Raw genomic sequence first — 21,023 nt, forward strand, 5'->3', positions numbered from 1 at the left:
TTTCCCACATTTCCAGCAGCCTAGCCAGCCGCCTAGGATTATCTCTAGGACCACACGGGCGGCACACAGATAAGGACGATTTATCACATTTCTTGACGTGACAAAAACCCCGCTAAAACTCCTGAGGAGGGGGGGGGGAAGGCTGCCGGGCCAACCCCACACCTCCGCGCCGCAGGGCGGCCACGTCAACCCGCCCCGCCCCGCCCCGCTCCTACAGCCGCGGGCGGCGTGAGCCGGGCGGCCCGGGCGGCGCTGGTTGGCGGGGCCGGGGGAAGCGGCGCGGCCGGAAGGGGCGGCCCAGTCGCCCCGGTGACAGGAGGCCGAGATGGCGGCGCGGGAGGCGGTGGCGAGCGCCAGGCTTTGAATGAGGGGCGGCCGGAGGCTGCGCTTTGGCCGCCTCGGCGCCCGGCGGCCCCCCCCCGGCCGGGGCAGGTGAGCGGGAGGCGGCCGCCGGTTGGGAGTCGTGGGGGAGGTGGGCGGTGAGGTGCGCCCCTGAGGGGCTCGGATCCTGGAGTGCAAAGGTGGACGGCGTCCGGCAGTGTCTGCTGCCCTCGGAAACTCAGCCCTGGGCCGGCGGTGGGGCGCTGCTTCGCGGTCACTGCTTCGTGGTCACTGTTTGTGGTGCCTCCGTGGCACATCTGATGAAAAACAGCACAGCTTGCTGCTTTATGGTCCTGCTGACTGCTCGGGGTATACTGCTGGGCTGTGGAGGGGCTTCCTCAAGTCATCCCGCACAGCACGCCCCATGGTGTATCACGGCTGTGAATTATTGCTGCTTGTTGGGACAGCGGATGTTGCAAGATGATTTTGTGGTAGTAGCAAGAGTGCGTTACTTTATGTCTATGGCTTTCAGCGTGGATACAGATAATTTAAGTCCAGGGTGGCCAGTAATGACTGTGGTACAACTGGGGTATCGTGAACTGGGAACTCCAGTGCTGCGCAGGGAGTTACATGAAGTAGTTCCTTGTGTCAAAGATTAACTATACGACCAAAGTTACAGTGTAGTATCATGGGATTGTAAGGCTTCCATCTTTATATTCTGCATCTGTTTTTCAGAAGGCAGTAGCACATATAGATAACGAATTATCAAAAATGACTGCGCCTAGTTAGTGGACTTATATTTTCTGTTTTAACTAATGTTACCCCAAAAAACAGGACACATTCTAATTCAGAACAGAAAGTTTCAAGAGCTTGCGTTAACAAGATTGGAATTATGCTCATTTTCTTCAAGAGGAAGGGGTGAGTTGAGGTGGTACTAGCCTAGAAGTTTAATGACTATAGGAAAGTAGATTTAAAAAATAAAAAGTTTAAGCTCCAGTCTGTAAACAGTTAGGTGTCTAGGAAAGACTTAGGTATGGCTAGTTTCTGTGTTTAGTTAGTGAGACAAACTCATTCTTTCTTAAATGTTGGCATCTTCTGCAAAAAATCGTGAAATATCTTCTTGGATTTTAGATTTGAGCACCTTGTAAGTCATAGGCAAAGAAGCAGTCTTTTCTCCCAGCTACCTTGTAACTTCCTATTTAGGGTGCTTACTCTGAAACTGAGAACATCAGTGTTGAAACTACAGTTCCCTGTAACCACCTGCATGTAGACAGATTCTACACTTATAATGCTGTAGTAGCATGGCTATGAGATTCAGCCACGTTTCCATTTCATCTATCCATTTATCAAAATCAATGATAAAGATGTTGGCCTACTTGTGTTTGTTTTTTTTTCCTCCTGCCTCAGCACTCCCAATATTATGTTTCTACATAAAGTGATTAGAAAAAAAAAAAGGATCAAATCATCCAGGATGAAGGGAGTGGAGCGTCTTCACTAGGTTACAGAATCACGGTTACTCTCTGAAGTGCAAGAAATGCTGGTTTTTGCTTCCAGTACCTGGCTGAATGTTGCTCCTGAATCATTACATTGCTGTTTTAAAAAGTCAATGTCTTTGTACATCTTTTAATGTACACGATTTGGAGGAGGGGTTTTGTGTTTGTAAAGAAACATATTTTTTTTTAAGGTCTTTTTACTAATCTTTGTAAGGTTCCATCTCCCTGTAAACCAACTTGTTCATTCTTCAGACTTATGTGGTAGCACTGCTTGTTTAAAATTTTTATAGAAATTGAACTTCTAAGAGACCTTATCCTTGCTGCTTAAACTTTGGACTAATCATATGGTGCTTTCTTGATTTTTTTTTTTTATCAGCTGCTTGTTCTAGTGTAGACATGCTGGTTCACTGGTGCTCTTGTGGAGTTTTGGGGCTGACATGTGTGAGTACCCAAGGGCACGTTAGTCTTCTGTACCAGGAAATAGACGTCTCATTTTGCCTTAGGAGGTTTTTTGTGGTTACTCATGTAAATATGTAGTTGGTGGGGAAATGTTCAGTTTCAGTCAAGTTATTTTTAATTTTGATTTAGACTTCTTCCCTTGGCTATTTAATTAGCTGTATTTAATGCAAGTAAAAGCCACTGTTTCCAAGATGTCTTCATGTATTCATTGCAGAGTCCCAGATGAGCTGATGTGAAAGAAAGTGCAATCAACTCACAAAGCAGTGGTAATTCGAGGCAGAAATTCCGTTCAGAAGATGATGATATCTCAAGAAAGCAACACGGCATGCATCAGTCAGCATTACAAGTAGAACATAGGAGCAAAGGAGGAGAGGATAGGTGCCCTCTAATATTAATCTTCTGACATATTTTTAACTGATGGAAGGAGATGAGTTCAGTAAGAAAACAAAAACAAAACAAAACCCTTAGGTCTTTAAAACAATTTGAGTGCCAGAAAGTGACTTTGTTTTAGAATTGGTTCTGTCTCTTGAGATATTGCTTACGTAGTGTTTTGTGTGTGCAATTAGGTATAAAAGAGGAAATGCTCCTGCAGACAAGGTGCTCATTGCACGGTGATTGTCAGTGAGCATCTTGTCTCTGGGACCTTAGTTCACGTGCTCAGCTGGATGGTGTGTGCCTCAGGCTGGTGCCCATGAGGTCCGAGTTGCCAGGAGCTCTAATGCTGCTGCAAGCTGAGCGCAGCGTAAAACAGTTTCAGTACATTTCTGGACTTTCCTTCCACTCACTATATTTCCTTTATTGATCCATAAAATGTTTCCAGGGCTAAGTTGCCTTGGGCTTCTCACTCGTCTCTAATGTGTTTAAAATCTCACTGCTACCATGCTCTAATCTTTGTGGTGCACAACTTCCACCTGAGCAATTGCTGTAACTTCTTACCAGTAGAAGGCGGCTTGAGACACGTGAATCAAACTCTGGCTAAGTTTGTTAACTTTTACACAATTTTTGCACTGACTGCTAAAATTAGATTTAGGATTCATGTCCCGATCTACTTATTTATATCTGTTACAATGGAGCTTAAAAGTTAGTTGACAGTAAGTCTGATAAATGTTATACATTAGAAGCAACGTTAATGGGAGAAGGAAAGCTCCATCCCATGTTACAAATGGGAAGCTGAGGCATGGGGCGTGATACATGCAAAGCTCTGTCAGGCTGACAGATTATCAGATTTTTTGAATTCTAGTCCAGTGTTTCACCCCTGCCTCCATCTGTTAAGAAATGTTCGAGGACTCTTGCTGGAGAATTGCCACTCCGTGTTCTGTCCCAGTGCTGTACATGGCTGTGCATCTCTTCTTTCCCAGGCTGGAGAAGAAACAGAAATACAAGGAACACCTTGTTTTACCTAACAAGTCTCATGTAATGTTATCAGGTGAATCCAGTTTGCACTAAACTCAAAAAATGCAATAACATAAACACTTCAAATGCCGTTTTAGATGCCTGGCAGGGAATGCTTGACGTGCCCTGATCTTGAACCAAGTACTTGGTTTAGGATTCTTTTTACCTAACTTTTAACATATACTGCCAAAATTAAGGCATATGTGCTGCTTCACATCTTAATTATTAGTAGAAAAAATAGATACGCTGATAAAAGTACCTTTTAAAGCTGGGTGATTGCTGGTAGTACTGTGCCTAGTGATTCCTTGCTGTTGCTGAAACTCTGGCTGCGGATCTGACAACTTCGAGCACAGGGTTTAACTTAACTGGCAAGGTTACAATCAAAGCTTAGAGCAGAGGAAAGCAAAATGCTACTTGCTGTCTTGAAAGGCTTGATACTGCCATAGTTAAAGTGGAACACGGCTCAAACACACACGTACAGCACGTGTCTGCGTCTCGCTTTCCTTCAATATAATGCTGTAGTTTCTGCGTGGCACATAGGAAGCAGAGCAAGGAGTCACCTGAGTGGTGTGGGGAGTGAAAGTAGCTGTTGAAGCCTGCTCAACAGGCGTGTGGGTGATATTGAAGTGTGTGTAGCTGTGTATAGGAATGCCCTGGGGAAAATACATTAATTTCTGGTGACTAACAAACACTTGTCAGTGGTGAACTTCAAGAACTTGTGAGCTAGACTGTCCTTGTGGGTTCTGTTTGTTTGTTTATTTGTTTGAATTTAGGCAAAAATAATATTGAGTCTAGATATTTTTGAGTAATAGTGCTTCCTAAAACAATCATTTCAATCAGTGGGGTGTTCTGTTTTGTTTTTAAGTTTAGGATCTGCCTGGACAGTCTAGCATGGCATTCAGTAGGCTAAACAGTAGGAAAGTTGCTTTACTCTGTACTGTAGAGTATCTTTCTACTAACTCCCTCCAACCCCCGAGCCAATAAAAGAGTGAATTCTGATGAAGAATGGAATGAGCTTCTAAATAACCTTCCTTTCAGAAAAGACATACCTTTATTCTTATTTCAGCAGGTCACCTGCTCTTCATTCCTGAAATCCCAGGTAGATGGCTTTTAGCTGCATCTCTTTAAAGTAACAATTTCTTTTGCCAATTAAGTGCTCCTGTGCAGTAATCTTTACCTTTAGAATAGAGAGCTATCCATTCAGTTGCCATCTGCTGTTTCTTTCACTAGCTTCTACTGTTACTAAATCCTTCAAATTTTTGACTGATGCATTATCCTGTCACCTAGATATTGTCCAAATCACTTATGCCAGAAGGTAAGGAAGTTCAGGAGTACAATACCAAATAATAGTTCTGTTTTTAAATCTAAGTGTGTTGGCTGGTGTCTGATGTTACTACTTTTTTTTGTGGGAAGTTTGACTGTTTCCAGTTCCTGTTAGGTAAAAAGTCCGTTTAATATCCACTCTTGTATAAGGAGTCTCCCAAGAAATGAGATTAAGACAAGGCCAGTATTGAGGTAGAGGTGAAATGTGTCCCGCAAAGCCTTTCTCCTAAGCTACAGCTTGGTAGTGTGGCCTGTAATTTGGTGGTTATATTATATATATATATATATATTTTATTATATATATATTTTTATATTTATTTATTTAGTTAGTTAGTTAGTTTTGCAGTAAAAGGACCTACTTGCTTAGTAGTAACCCTGCACAAAATTTTCAAATTTCTTTTCTGAATTGTATGTGAAGTAGTATTTCCAGCACTATATTACTAGGTTTAATATTAGTTATCTTGCAAATGAGCACCGATAAAGTAAATCTAAGCTCCGTGAAGCTCACAAATCCCACGATGTACTTTTTAATAAAATCCTCAGGGCAGTATTGGAGCAGCCTACCTAATGACCCACCTTCCTGACTCTTCCTAACTTAAAGCCTGGAATATAAAAAGTGATTTAAATGCCATAGCGTATCTGAAATCAAGCTGTCCTTCCATGGAATACTCATGGCCTGAGGAAGATGTCACAGGGCTGCCTTCTCTTCTCACCAGGAGGTATGTTAAACTGACAACAGAAAATATTGTTACAAGTGTAGCTGCATATAATTAAAAGCTATTTGTGAAGCCTAACCTCTTCTTCCTTACTCTGAGATGTTCACCTGTAGAAGAAAGAAAAGGGATCCTTGAATTACAGCTTATTATTCTAACTGGGTCTACACCTATTTGAGGGGACCTGTTGGAATAAGTATAGATAAGCTGAATATCAATTACTAAAGTCTCTAACTGACGCTGAAAAATAGCAGCCAGCATTGCTGGTTTCAGCTAAAGATCAATTTTTGCTTATCTGGGTCTGTTAGCATAATCTGAGCAGTCACAGGAGCATTGATGTATCCAGGGGATTAACTTGTGCTGTAGCGCACGTAGTGTGAACAGGATCCTTCTTCCCTGGTGATCTTTCAGTGACATTGGTCACTAAAATAAAATGTTTGTTCTCATCACATTTCCAATTAAAATCACTGGAAACTTTAAACAGCCACTTTTGGGTTTTGACTTAGTGCTGATTTAATGTACATTTATAATTTGCATATGCAAGACTTGCTTAAGGAGGTGCAAGCTTCTTGGTCATAATTCTTTTCTCCTTGCGTTGTTGGTGTCTAAGGCGTACAGTTACCACAGCTGATTGCCAGCACTTCCACTTTAAAAGTGTCTTTAATTGTCACTTTATCTATAATTATGTGCTGTTTTTTTAAAGGCTGTACACATAAGGTGCTTGCATTTTTTACATCAGTGAAATGTCCAGGTAGTAGGCAGGTAGACTCTCTGCTCCAGGTACCTCCTTTCTTTTCTTTTCTTGCATGAGTTCACAGAATGTTCCCTGTTTATGAGCAACTAAGGAAATTGGCTTTAAGGGCTATGAAGATATATAATGCTCTACATCTAACTTTTTTTTTTTTTCTTTTGCAGGAAGGGTTTCTCATCATGGCCATAACACAGTTTCGGCTCTTTAAAATCTGTACTTGCCTGGCAGCTGTGCTTTCTTTTATTAAAAAGTTAATATGCAGGTAAACATGTACTTAATTTGGTTACCTTTTCTGGTTTAATTGCAAGTTCTTTCTCTTCTTTCCTTCTCCCCAACACATATGCACCTCTTTTCCTAATTCTGGTTTGGCTACCAATTGCAAAACAATCAAGAAGGATACAAACCAAGTCAAATTCATTCTTCAATCTGCATATTCCTGTGGAGTTCAAAAGTCTATGTAATGCAGTTGTGAGTCTGAATTTCTGTGTTATGATAGCTCTAATGGGGATTGTTTTCTGAACAGCTATGACAGGGTTTAAAAATTGCCTTTTAGCATTATCCTCTGTCAAATGACTAAAAACCATTCACAAATTTTTTAAAAAGGATTTGGCAAGTGACATTTTCTTTTTTAAGAGGTTCAGTTAATGGCAGCATCCACCCAGTCATCAGTCAGTAGGCTTTCATTGTAAATATAACTCATTCTTATCCTGCTTGGTCAAGAAACAGTTGCTTGAGATGCTTGAGACTTCAGGTTCTTCTGCCTGCTAAAGGTTCATTCAAATGTTTAGAGGACAGTGATTAGTTTCAGAGAACCACTTTTTTTTCCTTTTTTTAAAATGAACATCTTAAAACTTGCAAGAAAAAGCAAAAACACTTAGTGTTCTTTTGAGTTGTAAATTTGTGAACACAGCAGTGCAGTATCTAGAAGCATTACAAAAAAATACAAAAACACACGTGTTATATATACAGATTTATGGTTATATATTAGTAGGGTTCAACAGTACTTGATGCTGATCTTCTCGGATACTGTGCCATCTTCTGGACTACTTTTCCTTTTAATCACCCTTACAAGATGTTGTTTTATTTAAACAATTAGCAGTCTGAAGAAATGTATTCTTCTTTTGTGTATGATAACTACTACCTTGCCACTGAGATTAAAGCATATGCAGAGCATGTGGTACACACAAAATAGCATCTGAATTGTTTTTTGTCCTGTTTACTTTTACTCATTGTATAAATAAGAAGAAGCTTTCAACTAGTTGTTGGTAAATTCATTCCACATCTACTGAAGTTTTAAGAGGCACATTTTAATGCTGCATAGAACTTGATAGCTGTCAGCTTTACTTTTGCGATTTGAATTCTAAATTAAATTAAGAATACTTGCCATTCAAGTTCTTTGAGAAGTCAAAACACCGAGTTGGCATAATTTCTGTAACATATATTTTATATATGTTTCTGTAACATGTGGACCCTTAATCTAAGTGTTAAGATATCTCTTAGAAAGAGATAGCACTATCACTGAATGTAATAAACAATTTTATTCTTTTTCAATTTCTGAATGAACTTAATCATTGCAGTGAACAGGTGAGGAACTGATTGGGAGCAAAAAATAGGAGAACTTTTCTTCTCTTAATAACTGTTAGTTAAAACTTTCACGTAAGCAAGTGAGTTGATCAAGCTGGTTCAGGCAGTTAACCACGGATAGTTCTTCATTTTAATGTCAGCTGCAAAGCATAGTTTGATAAATTTTGTTTTCTTATAATGCACCCCTGCATATGAGTAAGCTTGGTAACCAACAAATGTGATTTAATTAAATGTGCATTCTAATTTGATGGATATGAGCTAGTACTTATTTGGATTACATATCTTAGTTTTTAATTTAAACAAGTGCCTGCAGAGACTGTGCATCTCTCTAGTCAGCATAAAGCCTGTGCATAGCACTTGACATCTTTTTAGTTTTTGATGAACGGCAGCCTGCTTGAATCCACTGTTTCCAGCAAACAACAGGTATAATTACAAAATAAGGTGAAATTTCATTCTGTTTAAAATCTTCATCTTGCTAACAAATCTGGATGCTGCTAATTATTATAGATAAACAAAACCAAGGTGTATTGAGACATTTGGTCTTCAGAGCAGTTATCAGTCTAATGATGGTTGGGAAGCAGCTGTTTCAAGGCTTGGGTTTCTGTTAGAGACATCAACAAATCTAGTCAGCCCAAGTATCAGATGTTCCTAGTATGTTTGAGGGAGCTTTGGTTTTATTTTTGTTTGTTACAGAATCTAGCATCAAGTACATACAAATATTTTCATGTGAAGAGAAGATTAAAACAGGTCTCATATGACTGCGTATGTAAGTCAAACAATCCTACAACAATGACATTTTTATCGTTGTTGACACCACAGTAGTAGATTACCTTTTGTATGAAGACTTATTTTTTTCCAAGCATATAATCCGGAAATTGTGTTTAAATTTGGTTGCCTAAGTAATCTTTTTTTACAAAAAATTTTTGTAAATTTGCAGATTACCTGCTTAAAGATTGAACCTATGCATATATACTACACAGGATGGAATTTAGAATTTTGTCCCTGTCGTGGTTGCCTTATACTTAGTAATAGCTTTTTTTGAGCTACGTTTATTTTAATTTCTTAACACTGTAAAGCCTTCAAGACTTAGACAGCTGTAAGTTTCATTCTTAAAAACCTGAAACAATTAAGATTTGCTTTGTCTTGAAGACTTCTTGCAAGAGAACTAAACTGTTGTTTTTCAGCATAAAGGAGCAGTTTCTGAATGGGCTAGAGTTAATTATATGCAGCGAAAATTTGATGATAGCACCTGATCTTTCCTAAGCAGGTATCATTTGGGCCAAAAGTAGGAAAAAATAATCTAGTCACTCACCGGTGTGCAGTGGACCTTGTGTTACAAGCAATTCATAGAATCATAGAATATCCTGAGTTGGAAGGGACCCTTAAGGATCATCAAGTCCAACTCTTGACACCGCACAGGTCTACCCAAGTTCAGACCATGTGACTAAGTGCACAGTCCAATCTCTTCTTAAATTCAGTCAGGCTCGGTGCAGTGACCACTTCCCTGGGGAGCCTGTTCCAGTGTGCAACCACTCTCTCTGTGAAGAACCCCTTCCTGATGTCCAGCCTAAACTTCCCCTGCCTCAGCTTAACTCCATTCCCGCGGGTCCTGTCGCTGGTGTTAATGGAGAAAAGGTCTCCTGCCTCTCGACACCCCCTTACGAGGAAGTTGTAGACTGCGATGAGGTCTGCGATGAGGTCAGCTGCTCTGATGTGATGGTGGAATGTTCTATAATAATAACAATAATGGACATGAACTCCAAGTGTCAGTTCCCTGTGGCATTCTCATCAGCATCAATAAACAGATCTTTGCTCTTCCAAGCTATCAAGGTCCAAGGTCAGTTAGGTGACTGTCTTGATATAGCAGGTGACACCTGGGGAGAACACGAGTGTCAGTCTCAAGTTCTTTCTCTTGTGTTAAAAGGTTTTAAGATACAGCAAATGTCAACTAAAAAATATTTTGTTAATGTGATTTTTTTAATGTCATGAAGTAAATATTTGCATTGTTTATTAGCAATGCACTAGTGTTTGTCTTCAATTAAAATTGATACAGTTGCTGAAACACTTTCACTGCTACATTATTAAATAGAAGCATGTATTGAGCAGAAGCTGTTGACTTGCATTATGTTTTGCTACCTCTCTTTAGACTTCAAAGGGAAAAGTGCTTTAGAGGGGCTTTCAAATCGAGCAGCTCAACAAACGATTTGTTAAACACAGCTTAACACTTCAGGATGATAGAAGAATTTCTCAGTTTCCAGTGGAAATGGTTATCTTTGAGCTAATACAGAGCTGTAGTGTTTGCTTCTTTAGCACTGGGAATCTAAAAACTGTAACTGACTATATGCAAATAACTGATTTAATTCATCTCTTTTCAAACTGGCATAGAAACAGAGGAGGAGCAACTCTTTAAGAAATGTGAAGATTAAATGGCACTTGAAATTTGTGTGAGCCCCACTTTAAATTCACGATGAAAGTCTTACTATCAGTAGACAATACTGAGGTAGTTTAAGCACTTAATGTTTTAGCCAAGGCTACTTCTTTCTTTCAGCAGTGCTGTTCTCAGACCTCCTTTTTTTTTTTTTTTTTTTTTTTAACGTAGTGCTCATGTTTTCAGAGCTTGGAGGAATCCTACATTTTTCTTTCAGGTCTGGAAGAGGGCGAAAATTAAGTGGAGACCAAATAACTTTGCCAACCACAGTGGATTATTCATCTGTTCCCAAACAGGTAATTGCTTCAGTGGTAGGTAATTTAATAATTACTTAACAGAGTGATCGTACCAGTTCTGTTGTCGTAGCAAGATATAATAAGATACATTTTTACTTTCAGATATTAATTTGTATCATTCACTTTTACAGCCAGAAGTAGAAGACTGGTCTTCATGGGATGAGGATGCACCCACCAGTGTGAAAATTGAAGGTGGCAATGGTAATGTGGCAGCTCAGCAAAACCCTTTGGAACAAATGGAACCTGATTATTTCAAAGATATGACACCAACTATAAGAAAAACTCAAAAAGTAGGTATTGAGTTTTCAACTATACTTACTGAGGGCTTTCCATGTTTTAATATAGGTTATAAGTAAATTGGCAACCTATAGACAGTGCTTCAGGCGAAAGCATGTTGTCCTGTTGAAAGGAGAATAGATGCTGATGTCTAGTCTAACCTGGTTGATTAAAAATGCTGACTTTCAGACCTTACCAAATGTGATTCTGGTTCGTGTTTACATCACTAGTCTTACAATTCTTGGAAACTTATGATGAGTTTCATAGTCTAACTGTTCTAGGAAGTATAAATGTGAGAACCCTCACCTCACTTTTAATTCTAAAAACAGCACTGTTTCACTAAGGCACTTGTGCTCATACCTCTTTGGTATTTGAACAGAGACATTCGATGTCTTGCCCTTACTGATGTTTGATGTAGCAACGCTGCTGCTTCAGAAAGCAGTGGGTTCCTGTCTTACCAAGCTGTGTTGGAGCGAGTGTTGTTAGGGAGCTGATATTTAAAAATAGCTTGCTCTTCAAAGGTCAGATTTTTGAAGAGTAGCGAGATGGGTATCTTCACAATAATATTAACACCATGAACTTTTTCTAATTAAAGTTCTGGTAAATTGCAAGCTTTGTTTCCATGTGGAAATATTCCAGTTGGATACCTGCAAGGCTTTGGAAAGTCGATTGGAAAACCTTTTGCACCATGAAGGCAGTCAAGGACTGGAACAGGTTGCCCAGAGTGGTCCAGTCTCCATCAAGACCCAACTGCATAAACCCCGCATACCTTTGTCAGCCTCAGAGCTGACCATGCTTTGAGCAGGAGGTTCATCTGGAGACCCCCTAGGCCCTTTCAAACCTTAATTCTCTGGTGCTCCTATGAACTGGAGATGATAGTGGGGTTGTTTTTATGTATATTTAGGATGTGCAAGACTGTGTGGACTAGAGTCTTCGGAGGATTCTGGTCTTACAAATTTTGGGGGGCAGAGGAGGACTGGGGGAGAGGTTGATTTCTCCTTTGTTTCTAATGATGTTTTTTTCTTAATGGATTAAGCTTCTGGTGTAGCATAAAACTCAGGAAGAGTCCATGCTGCTTAAATACTGCTATACTGGTTTAGTTTAAAGACATCTCTAGGGTTGACTGCAGGCACCATATAGACCATTGCTGCTAGCTTAGCCCTGTTACCAACCTGTAAATACGAATTGGTATTTGCAGTTCCACAGTGTTGGGGCTCAATATGAACCCCAAGATCTGAGGTGGAATCCTTTTGTGTTCTTGCTCATATTGACAGTGTGGAAATTGAATTTCAGTCAGATAACCACATCTGCCATTGCGAAACAAGACTGTCTAGTCCTGTTTGCTTTCTTGCATTGCTACTTGTGTTTGTACAGTCAGTGAAATTGGGGATCTTTTGGAAGCAGCAGGGGCTTAAAATAGGCTAAACAAAGCAAGTGAGTAAGCTCATGTCTTGAGGTCAAGACAGATAAGGGATATAGGATCTTAGCTACTGTGTTAAACTTGTTAACTTGCCTTTCAGGAGAAGCATTAGTACACATTTTTCAGCCAAATTAGCACAAAGCTTTATCAGTTGATGTGATATTGAGTTGCATTTCAACTACTGAAGCTTAGGCTGTCTGCACAGCTGTGCTGTTGAAGTACCTGGAATAGCTCATGTTCCAAAGCAGGGTTTCTCCAAGGAATGTCTCATGTAATTGGTAGCTCAGGTGAATACTAGGAGATGTGGCTGTTGGATCTCTCCTTTTTTGTGCCCTTTTTGTGTTTTGATACAGTCATAGGTTGTCAGAGTGCTTTGACCTCTCTTTTTGTTCCTTTTTTGAATATTTTCAGATAGTTATTAAAAAACGAGAACCTTTAAATTTTGGGATTCCAGAGGGAAACACAGGATTCTCTAGCAGATTAGCAGCTACACAAGATATTCCTTTTATTCACCAGTCTGTAAGTATGCTCTAAGTATTGATCTCTTATTTGACGGGTAAATGATTTCCTTAGGAGAAGGAATAATCTGCCTAAGATCTGTATTGTGAAGAGCAAGAGGAATAGTTGTGGAATAACATAAATTATTTTAAAATCGAGTATGTGGTTCAAAGTAATGAAGTAATTGATCTAATTCTAATTTATTTATTCTACTGTGAAGCTTAACAGACCAGTGGTTAAAAGGTAGGGAGCTTCCAAGCACCTTTATACCAGCAAATCTTGTAAGCCAATGACTTGCATGTTTTTTGGACTCTACACAGTAAGTTCCTAACAAGAGGTTTTTGTTTTTTTTTTTCTAGGAAGTCTGTGGGTTTTCTTTGCTTTGTAATCTTGAACCCATATTTAACTTTCTGCTTCTCCCTCCTCTTTATATAGAGCTTGTCTTTGAAGAGTCTCCTAACTTTTGCTCTTATTTTGCTAAATAGCCTGGCTATGCAACAGCCTGGCTGTTAGAGGGAGATACTCATTTTTGTCTTAATTTTTGCCTTCTTTAACAATGCTTTGTTTAATGTAGTACACAAGGTGGCCTAGGCAGAAAGCAGTACAGAATGGTCATAACACTTCCTTAGACTGTCATAATGAAAATAATTCAGGAAAGGGCTCTGGTGAGTAAAAACAGCATTCAGGGAATAATGTTGGTCTGTCCATGCAACTTCCAGAAATTTTTAATACCATCTACTCAGTTCACCTGCTCAACTTGTCTTCTTCCTAAAAACACATTCTAGTACTTCCTTCTTTTGTTCCCCAGCAACAGAATCTAAAAATCTACACTAACAATATAAAGGCAAAAATTCAGTATTAGAACATGAACAGTAAACTGAGAAGTACTGTCATATCTTAGATATTTCTGGAAGCCTGAAGCATCAGGGTTAAAAATAAGTGATTTTATCTTTATTTTTTCCACGTGCTTAGAGTTTTTTTTCTTGTTTTGTTCCAGCCTGAACTGGGAGACTTGGATACTTGGCAAGAAAATACAAATGCCTGGGAAGAAGAAGAAGATGCTGCCTGGCAGGCAGAAGAAGTTCTTAGGTAAATGAAAATAATATAGCACTACAAAAACTTTTATATGCAAAATAATCAAGTGCAGGTTTGTTTTCTGTAGCACTTCTCTCATTCTCAGTGCTTCACAAAATTAGTGTGAATACCTCATCTCTTTTATTCTTTTCCATTTTAAGAAGTTGAAGTACAAATGGTAGCGAGATGCAGGTTGAGTTGAAGCTAATTGCACACAACGATCTGAATTCGCAATGACTTACGTTAACCTGTTTCATTTCAAAGTTTTATCAAACTTTAGGAGCTCAATACATGATCAGATAACCTGCCTCAGATCACTCCAGCTTCCTAACCCGTTCTCATTCTACTCAGAAAATCACAAATCTATGGCTTTGGTGAGACAATAGTGACAATGGGAAATAAAGACGTGATATATTTAAAAATCATTCTAAACCTGTGAATTCTTTAAAGAAAGGGTATTTTTTTCAGAAAGAAGATTCTGTAGAGCTATTTATTGTACCATTATTTGGGAAGATGTCTTACTCTCTTGTTCAAGAGTACAAGAGTAAAGTCATACATAAGAAGCATGCTTTTGATGCGTTAGTGGTGGATGATAAATTCAACCAATTCTAATGCTGTCAAACTTACATTGACATTCTGGTTAATATTTAGTTAGTTGGTTTTTGTTTTTAACATTATTACTGAAACTGTTTCAAGACTGTATTGCAGAAGCTATGTGATATATATGAATGTTGTTTCTTTGGGTTGTTTTTGTTCCAAGGATAGTGCCTTTAAAGAACATCAATAGGCTCAGTAAGATCTTTAATCTTAGATGTGCAATCTATTGAGGCTCAACCTGTGATGCACCAGACAAAGAAAATGAAAGACAATGAAAAATCCTGTTTATTTGGAATTGGGAAATGACACTGCTTTTGCTAACTGCAGAGGCTGCAGTGTGTTTTACTGAGCCCTTACCACATCCCATTAAAGATCTTGGTTTTAAGACTATAAAAACAAGTACTCAAGCTTTCCTGAGCGTGGACTTGTTTTACAAGAAGTTAGATAGTAATAATCCAGTGAGTGCATGTGTGTTTGTTTCTGGAGTGTGAAATTGTCTTTTCAGAGGCTTCCTCCTCTGCCCCACTAAAAGTATTGAACTTCACTTGTTTTAGTAGGGATTTGTGTGTATGTGTCCAAATATTTCAAGTGAACGGAGCACAATTAAAACTGTAACTGTCTGTATGACATATCTCTTGGCCTACTATGAATGGCCACCTCAGTACAACTGATCATTGTCCGAGTTGTACCCCAGCTGTGTGAAGTAAAACCTTTGTTTTATTCAGGACACATCAAATTACAGTGGTTTTCTTGAATTGTGGAAAATGCTGGCTGATATTTAGCAAGATTGGTAGGAAATGCCTTCCGGTCTTACAGTCTCTCTTGCAGTAGGTATCTGTGGTGGAATTAACGTTTAACTTTTGACACAAAACTTGAGTATAGTACTTGATAGGCCTGGCTCTGTTTTTCAGCTGTGTGTAATAAGGGAGCTATCTGGAGTCTGTTCTTAGTGCTCAATCATGCAAAAATGGTCTGTGGCCTCTTAATAGCAGGGCAGACTGTATCCTGCGGCCTTCTCCCTGGTGACTTAATGCACACAGCAACAGTTGAAGCAAGCATGTAGTAAGCCAGATGCTTCCTGGAAATCCAAGCGTGCTGGAAGACAGTGCTGAGGAGTAATCTGCCGTTGTTGCCTGAGCAGTTCCTGGAGTCTGTTTTCTTGTCCATTCCCCAGCAAGTTCTGGGCTGGTAGCACTGAAATATTCCAGTCAGCGATAAATCAGCGTGGTGGATGAAAGCTGGATTTTCATTTTTCTTTCCAATTAATTGAAGTTAGAGAGAACTTCGCTGCTGCAGATTGTAAATACCTGTATGTTCCTTTAGACTTTCTAATACCAACAAAGTGTTCTTTTTTTCTTTTCCCCAGTGGAAACAGTTAACATAAATGGTCCTTGGTTTAATAAGTAGCTATGTGTAAAATGTCCAGTGTGTGAGAATATTTTTTGTACTCTTTAATTGTGTTGAAAGAAATGAAAACGATGGTGAAATGAAATCATTCTTCTTAGTTTTTCAGAATGCATACAGTAAGAAAAAAACAAACACAACCACTGGAATGTCTGCTAACTGTTCTGGTTATAATTAGTGTTCTGCTAACCAGTGAAAGAGGCTTAGTTTTTTTGGACATAACTAGTGTTAGCAGTGCAAAGCAAGACTGGCATCAATAATGAATACTTTTCTGGTTTAAATGACTGGTATCATTCCATCCAAACTGTGCTGAACTCCTTGCGCTGGAGCTCAGAATAAGTGAGTCAGATGTGGCTGTAGTTTGTCGTAGGCTCTTTGTTGAGAAATTGAACCTTTCTGAGCTCAAAAGGTTGTAGTAACTTCATACTGAAAACAAATAAAATGTTTGGAATAGATACAAGTGTTTTGAACAATGACCAAGTAAAAGAGCAGTAAAAGGTAATTGCTTTCCTGGTAAGCTACTTGTATGTATTTTCTGGTGACTTCAGTACCTCTGAGATGATACAAAGATCACTTTTCATTTGGACTTAACTCAAGTCCAATAAAATCACTCAGCCAGTAGAGGGCATGGAAACCCCTTACAGGAATCTTTACTGTGCAGTGTTCTGTGTTGTAGTTTACACGGGGGAAGAAACCTGATCTGCTATAACTTTCCTTATTTCACAACAGCAAGTGAATAGCAAAATTGCTTAACACCTTTTGCGGCTTTTTTCTTTCCTTTTTCTTTTCTTTTCTTTTTTTTTTTTTAAACTAACTCCACTGTCTCTTTTTGGATCTACACTGCCTCTATGTGCGTCCTGCCCTCTTCTGCATCAGTTCAGAGGTGTGAAAAATAAAAAATAAAAGTTTGGGCTTCCCTTAACCCCAATAGGAATGAGAGGTAGATTCTGTTGTAAATAATTAATTTCATTCTTTCAAGACAGCAGAGCAGTTTATTAGGGGATAGGAAAACTTCTAGCCATTAATAATCAATCAAATGAAACCGTGAAGGCATTAAGTACAATTCCTCTCCTACCACTGTCAAGTACAAAGATAATATGTAGTCTTTATACCTCAAGTATTTTGTTTTGTGTGCCCAGTTTGCCCATAGTTGACAATTTACCAAAGAAGGTTGCCTCAGTTGAAGATGGTTTTTAATTCTGAACGTTTTACAGACTTGAGTGGACCTGCACAGATAACATTAATATGTTGAAAGTTAACTCCTTACTCTCTACCAATTAGACTTCTTTATTCTCTTTTAATGAGCTATTCTTTATTCTTACCAAATCTGATAAATTTCTCCTTCTCAAATTAATGAAGCTCAGTTTTTTATTTTTAAGTCATCTTGCAAGCAGCATGGCAGTGTTTTGGTTTTGTTTTTTTTTTAATATCTAATAAGCCAAATGCAAAGCAGGAGTGACCTCTGAACACTGTTCTATTGCTGATGATGAAGTACAGGAGCAAGCTGCCATGTGTCACTTGGAATATGAGCACTATAACGTATCCCTGAGCAATAGAGTACAGCACGGATCCTGAGCAAGTGAAAGGGAATGTTAAAAGTTATCATCTCACTTGGTTACATGGAAAATGTTCGTAGCACTTGCATTATAAAGAGCACAGCTACTGATGCCTGTGCTGAGGAAAAGGAGGGGCAGAACTTCATGTTCGAGACAAGTCAAATTGTGTTGGTCTGAATTTGAAAAGACAGGTCATCTTGCTATTCTTGCTATTGTAGCACTAGATTAATTATTTTCTAATTAGCATTAGGCCTTTTAATTGTCCACTACTTGAATTAATTATTCTGAATCTTTGAGAACTGAGTGGCTTTCAGATTCTAAATATTAGGGGGGGATAGTTGGGCCAGATGATCCTGGCAGTCTTTTCCAACCTTTATGAATCTGTGATATTTGAAGGAGTATTACTGCCTAAGACCATATTAATCTGAGAAAAGACCTTTAGCATGACAAAAGAGTAACTGTTCTGAGACTAACTATAGTCGACTGAGGCTCTGTTTTCTATTAGTTGTAATAAGCTAGTTATTGACTATGCTGAAAATCGGACTCCTGTTTTTTTTTAGCAATTCATTTTTCTCTAATTACAGGCAACAGAAGATAGCAGAAAGGGAAAAACGAGCAGCAGAACAACAGCGAAAGAAGATGGAGAAAGAGGCCCAAAGGCTAATGAAAAAAGAACAAAACAAAATTGGTGTAAAACTGTCCTAACAGAAACGATGCATCGGTGGCAGTGCCAGGGGGAAAAGAGAATTCCAGCTCTACAACATGCGTATTGGTATTGATATAAGTATTTCCAGGACTTCAACACACTGCTCGGTTTCAATGCATTCTTCAGGTCATTCTTGGAAGCCAGAATTCTCCCAAAGTATCTTGAACTGCTAGTAGATGATTCTTTAAGGAGGAAAACAAAATCACAAAAAACAAAACACACACACAAAGTCATGCCTTGGTGAAATGAAGTTTCCTACAATAGTTCTATTCCAATACCCTTCTTTGCAGCAAAATTGATTGAGCAAGGATGTTGATTGAGAGAGACTCCTAATGAACAGCTCAAGCCTAGAGAAAAGAATGTAAATATTCAGTGGTGGGGAACCTACTGTATTGTCTGTGCTTACCTGAAACATGTAATTAAACAGTTTTAAATAACCCTTTGCTTCCTACTTGATACCAAAATGTCTGCTTTTGCCTTTTATAAAAGTATATATAAATACCTCAGTTTTATGCTGGAGAGGTTTTGGAGGGAGTCCTGATGCGGTGCCAGTATTGTGCAGCAGCAGACACAACCCTGGTGTGATACCACTGCTGTTCTAGCTACACGTGCAGAGCACAGCACTGCATGGGCTGCTGCAGGGAAAGTTAGCTCCATCCCAGCCAGACCCAGCACAACATCATGCAGAAGATGATGACCTGTTATGGGTGACCTGCGGCTCTACGTGTACTCCTGGTGTGCTGTGGTAGAGGAGAGGTTACAGCTGAATGCTTCGCTGGGTTTCTCATCACTTCGGCACTTGCAGCTTCCTGTGTTACCGCACCCATTTACAACACTGTGGTGGCTACAGGCAGTGGTATCGCTGCACAACAGGGGCATGTTCTGCTCCCTGAGTGCAGGGGAGTGATTTAATTGTTTCTTGTGCAAGAAATACGTATTACCAATACAAAATTGTTACTTCCTACAGTTAGGAAAAAAAATCCTGACGTCTCCTAGTCATTGCATAGGTAGTATAGTTGGGAAAAAAAAAGTCTTAATAAAGTTAGTTTGGAAATTCTCAGTTCAGTTACCAGCACTCCTTGGATTCCCTTTATGTAGAGGTAGACTTCAGTGGTAGGTGGCACTGGCACAGGCTGCCCAGAGAAGCTGTGGATGCCCCATCCCTGGAGGTGCTCAAGGCCAGGCTGGATGGGGCTTTGGGCAACCTGGTCTGGTGGGAGGTGTCCCTGCCCATGGCAGGGGGGTGGGACTGCGTGGGCTTTAAGGTCCCTTCCAACCCAAACCAAACTACACTGTTATCTCTGGAGCCATGATTCAATGGTGTGGGTTTGTATCTTGTAATTCACCTGTGAAAATTCACAGGTAAGTGAATTTTCACTTCTGTGCCTGAGACTTGTTCCCCATGCATACAGGGAACTATAAAGTTGTGAAAGAGTGGGGCTGGGTGGGAGCTTGCCTATGGTGTGCCCAGAAAAACAGAATTTCTAACTAAGTTGCAGGTTCTGACACGGGTTTTGCTTGAAAGATAATTAAGATAGCAAGGTGGTAAGGTCTTAGTGACTGGAAAGTTCTTAGCAAAAATGTTTGTTCTGCTTGTTGTGTTCCTTAAAGTCTTGCACAAGTTGACTGATTTGATAGAAATCTCGAATGTGATGTCCTTGAGAACTGTTCAATTTCAAAATGCATTTTAGAAGGCAACAATATTCACTTTCATCCTTATTTTTTCTGTACAAGGGCTCTGGCTGGAGCAGAACAGATGGATATTATGCTCTGCAGACTGTACAACTGCGTGGCAAGTAAATCTTACAGGGAACACTGGTAAAGTACCTGACTGGTGAGGTGAATGGGAGATAAGGGAATGGCTGGGAATAAGATTTAATAAAAATAGGTGTCTGTACTTTTAACCACACTGGTGAAGCGAGGCCCTCTGTGTCCTAACTTTCTTACACCTCCCAATACGAAGCTGAGACACCCTCAGGATGTGCTCGGTTTCTTTCCCTCCTGCTGCTGCAGGCTCCTCCTTCCCCTCCACGCAGCCTCCTGGCTGTGCCCTTTATTTTCCCTTCGCTGGGAGCCAAACCTTCCTTGTTACTGCTGACTCTGGAGGACCAGCCTGCTGGGAGGGCTGGAAAATCCTCCTGTCCTTGGCTCTGCTGCAGTGTTCGTATCTGAAATGCCGCGTGTTCATTTGTCTGAAGGGTTTTGGAACAAAATACTCATTTGCTCTCCTCATGTAGGACACGACGCAACTAAAGCAGGACTTTTGTTTGAGTGTGTGGCTGCAGTCTGGGATGTGGAAGAGGTAGTTGCTGGGGCGGAGGAAAGAAACAACTGAGTGGTCAGGAGCTAAATCAGCCTCGTGAGTGTGGGCACGGTGAGAGTGCAGCTTGTGGTAGGGCGGGTGCCTCTTGGCTGAGCACTAAAGAAAGTGGGGTTAGGAAGAGAAGTGTGTGATGGGGTTATCAGCAGCTGTCCCTGCGGCCTGGGAAGGATCTGTGATTCCCGTGCTATCCTGGAAGCCCCCTGCTGCTTCACCACTTGCTGGTGAGCTGCTCATCCTCCCCAGCTGCGTGATTTCAGGCAAAGATCTCCAGTGCACTACTGGTATGGACATGAATTATTTCTAAATTAGGAGAAAAAAAGGACTTTGCAGTGAGCTTTCTGCAGGCTGATGGTCCTCCTAGCTGCTCCGTGCAGCACCAGGGGAATGCAGCTGAGACGTGTCAAAGATC

General features: G+C 40.0%; 1 protein-coding gene across 3 annotated transcripts; it reads left to right on the forward strand.

Annotated features, from left to right (window-relative positions):
* The first annotated feature begins 236 nt into the window (after positions 1 to 236).
* EBAG9 (estrogen receptor binding site associated antigen 9) lies at positions 237 to 18,728 on the forward strand. Of its 3 annotated transcripts, XM_068672516.1 has the most exons (8): positions 275 to 432; positions 5,532 to 5,707; positions 6,617 to 6,714; positions 10,682 to 10,760; positions 10,892 to 11,050; positions 12,868 to 12,975; positions 13,952 to 14,043; positions 18,170 to 18,728. In XM_068672516.1, the coding sequence occupies exons 3-8, from the start codon at positions 6,632 to 6,634 to the stop codon at positions 18,288 to 18,290; spliced, it is 642 nt and encodes a 213-aa protein (XP_068528617.1). In that variant the 5' UTR covers positions 275 to 432; positions 5,532 to 5,707; positions 6,617 to 6,631; the 3' UTR covers positions 18,291 to 18,728. The 3 variants fall into 3 exon arrangements, with proteins under 3 accessions (XP_068528618.1, XP_068528616.1, XP_068528617.1); XM_068672515.1 differs by lacking the exon at positions 5,532 to 5,707 and having other exon boundaries at positions 274 to 432; XM_068672517.1 differs by lacking the exons at positions 5,532 to 5,707; positions 6,617 to 6,714 and having other exon boundaries at positions 237 to 432.
* The last annotated feature ends 2,295 nt before the right edge of the window (positions 18,729 to 21,023 follow it).

This window comes from Anas acuta, chromosome 2, assembly GCF_963932015.1.
Source record: "Anas acuta chromosome 2, bAnaAcu1.1, whole genome shotgun sequence".
Classification (NCBI taxonomy): domain Eukaryota; kingdom Metazoa; phylum Chordata; class Aves; order Anseriformes; family Anatidae; genus Anas; species Anas acuta.

Excerpts from the sequence above, each read along its gene's own strand:
- EBAG9 (XM_068672515.1), top strand. The coding sequence starts at position 6,632 with ATGGCCATAACACAGTTTCGGCTCTTTAAAATCTGTACTTGCCTGGCA. Across the intron at positions 11,051-12,867 it reads CTATAAGAAAAACTCAAAAA|ATAGTTATTAAAAAACGAGA; the intron begins GTAGGTATTGAG and ends GAATATTTTCAG. Across the intron at positions 12,976-13,951 it reads TTCCTTTTATTCACCAGTCT|CCTGAACTGGGAGACTTGGA; the intron begins GTAAGTATGCTC and ends GTTTTGTTCCAG.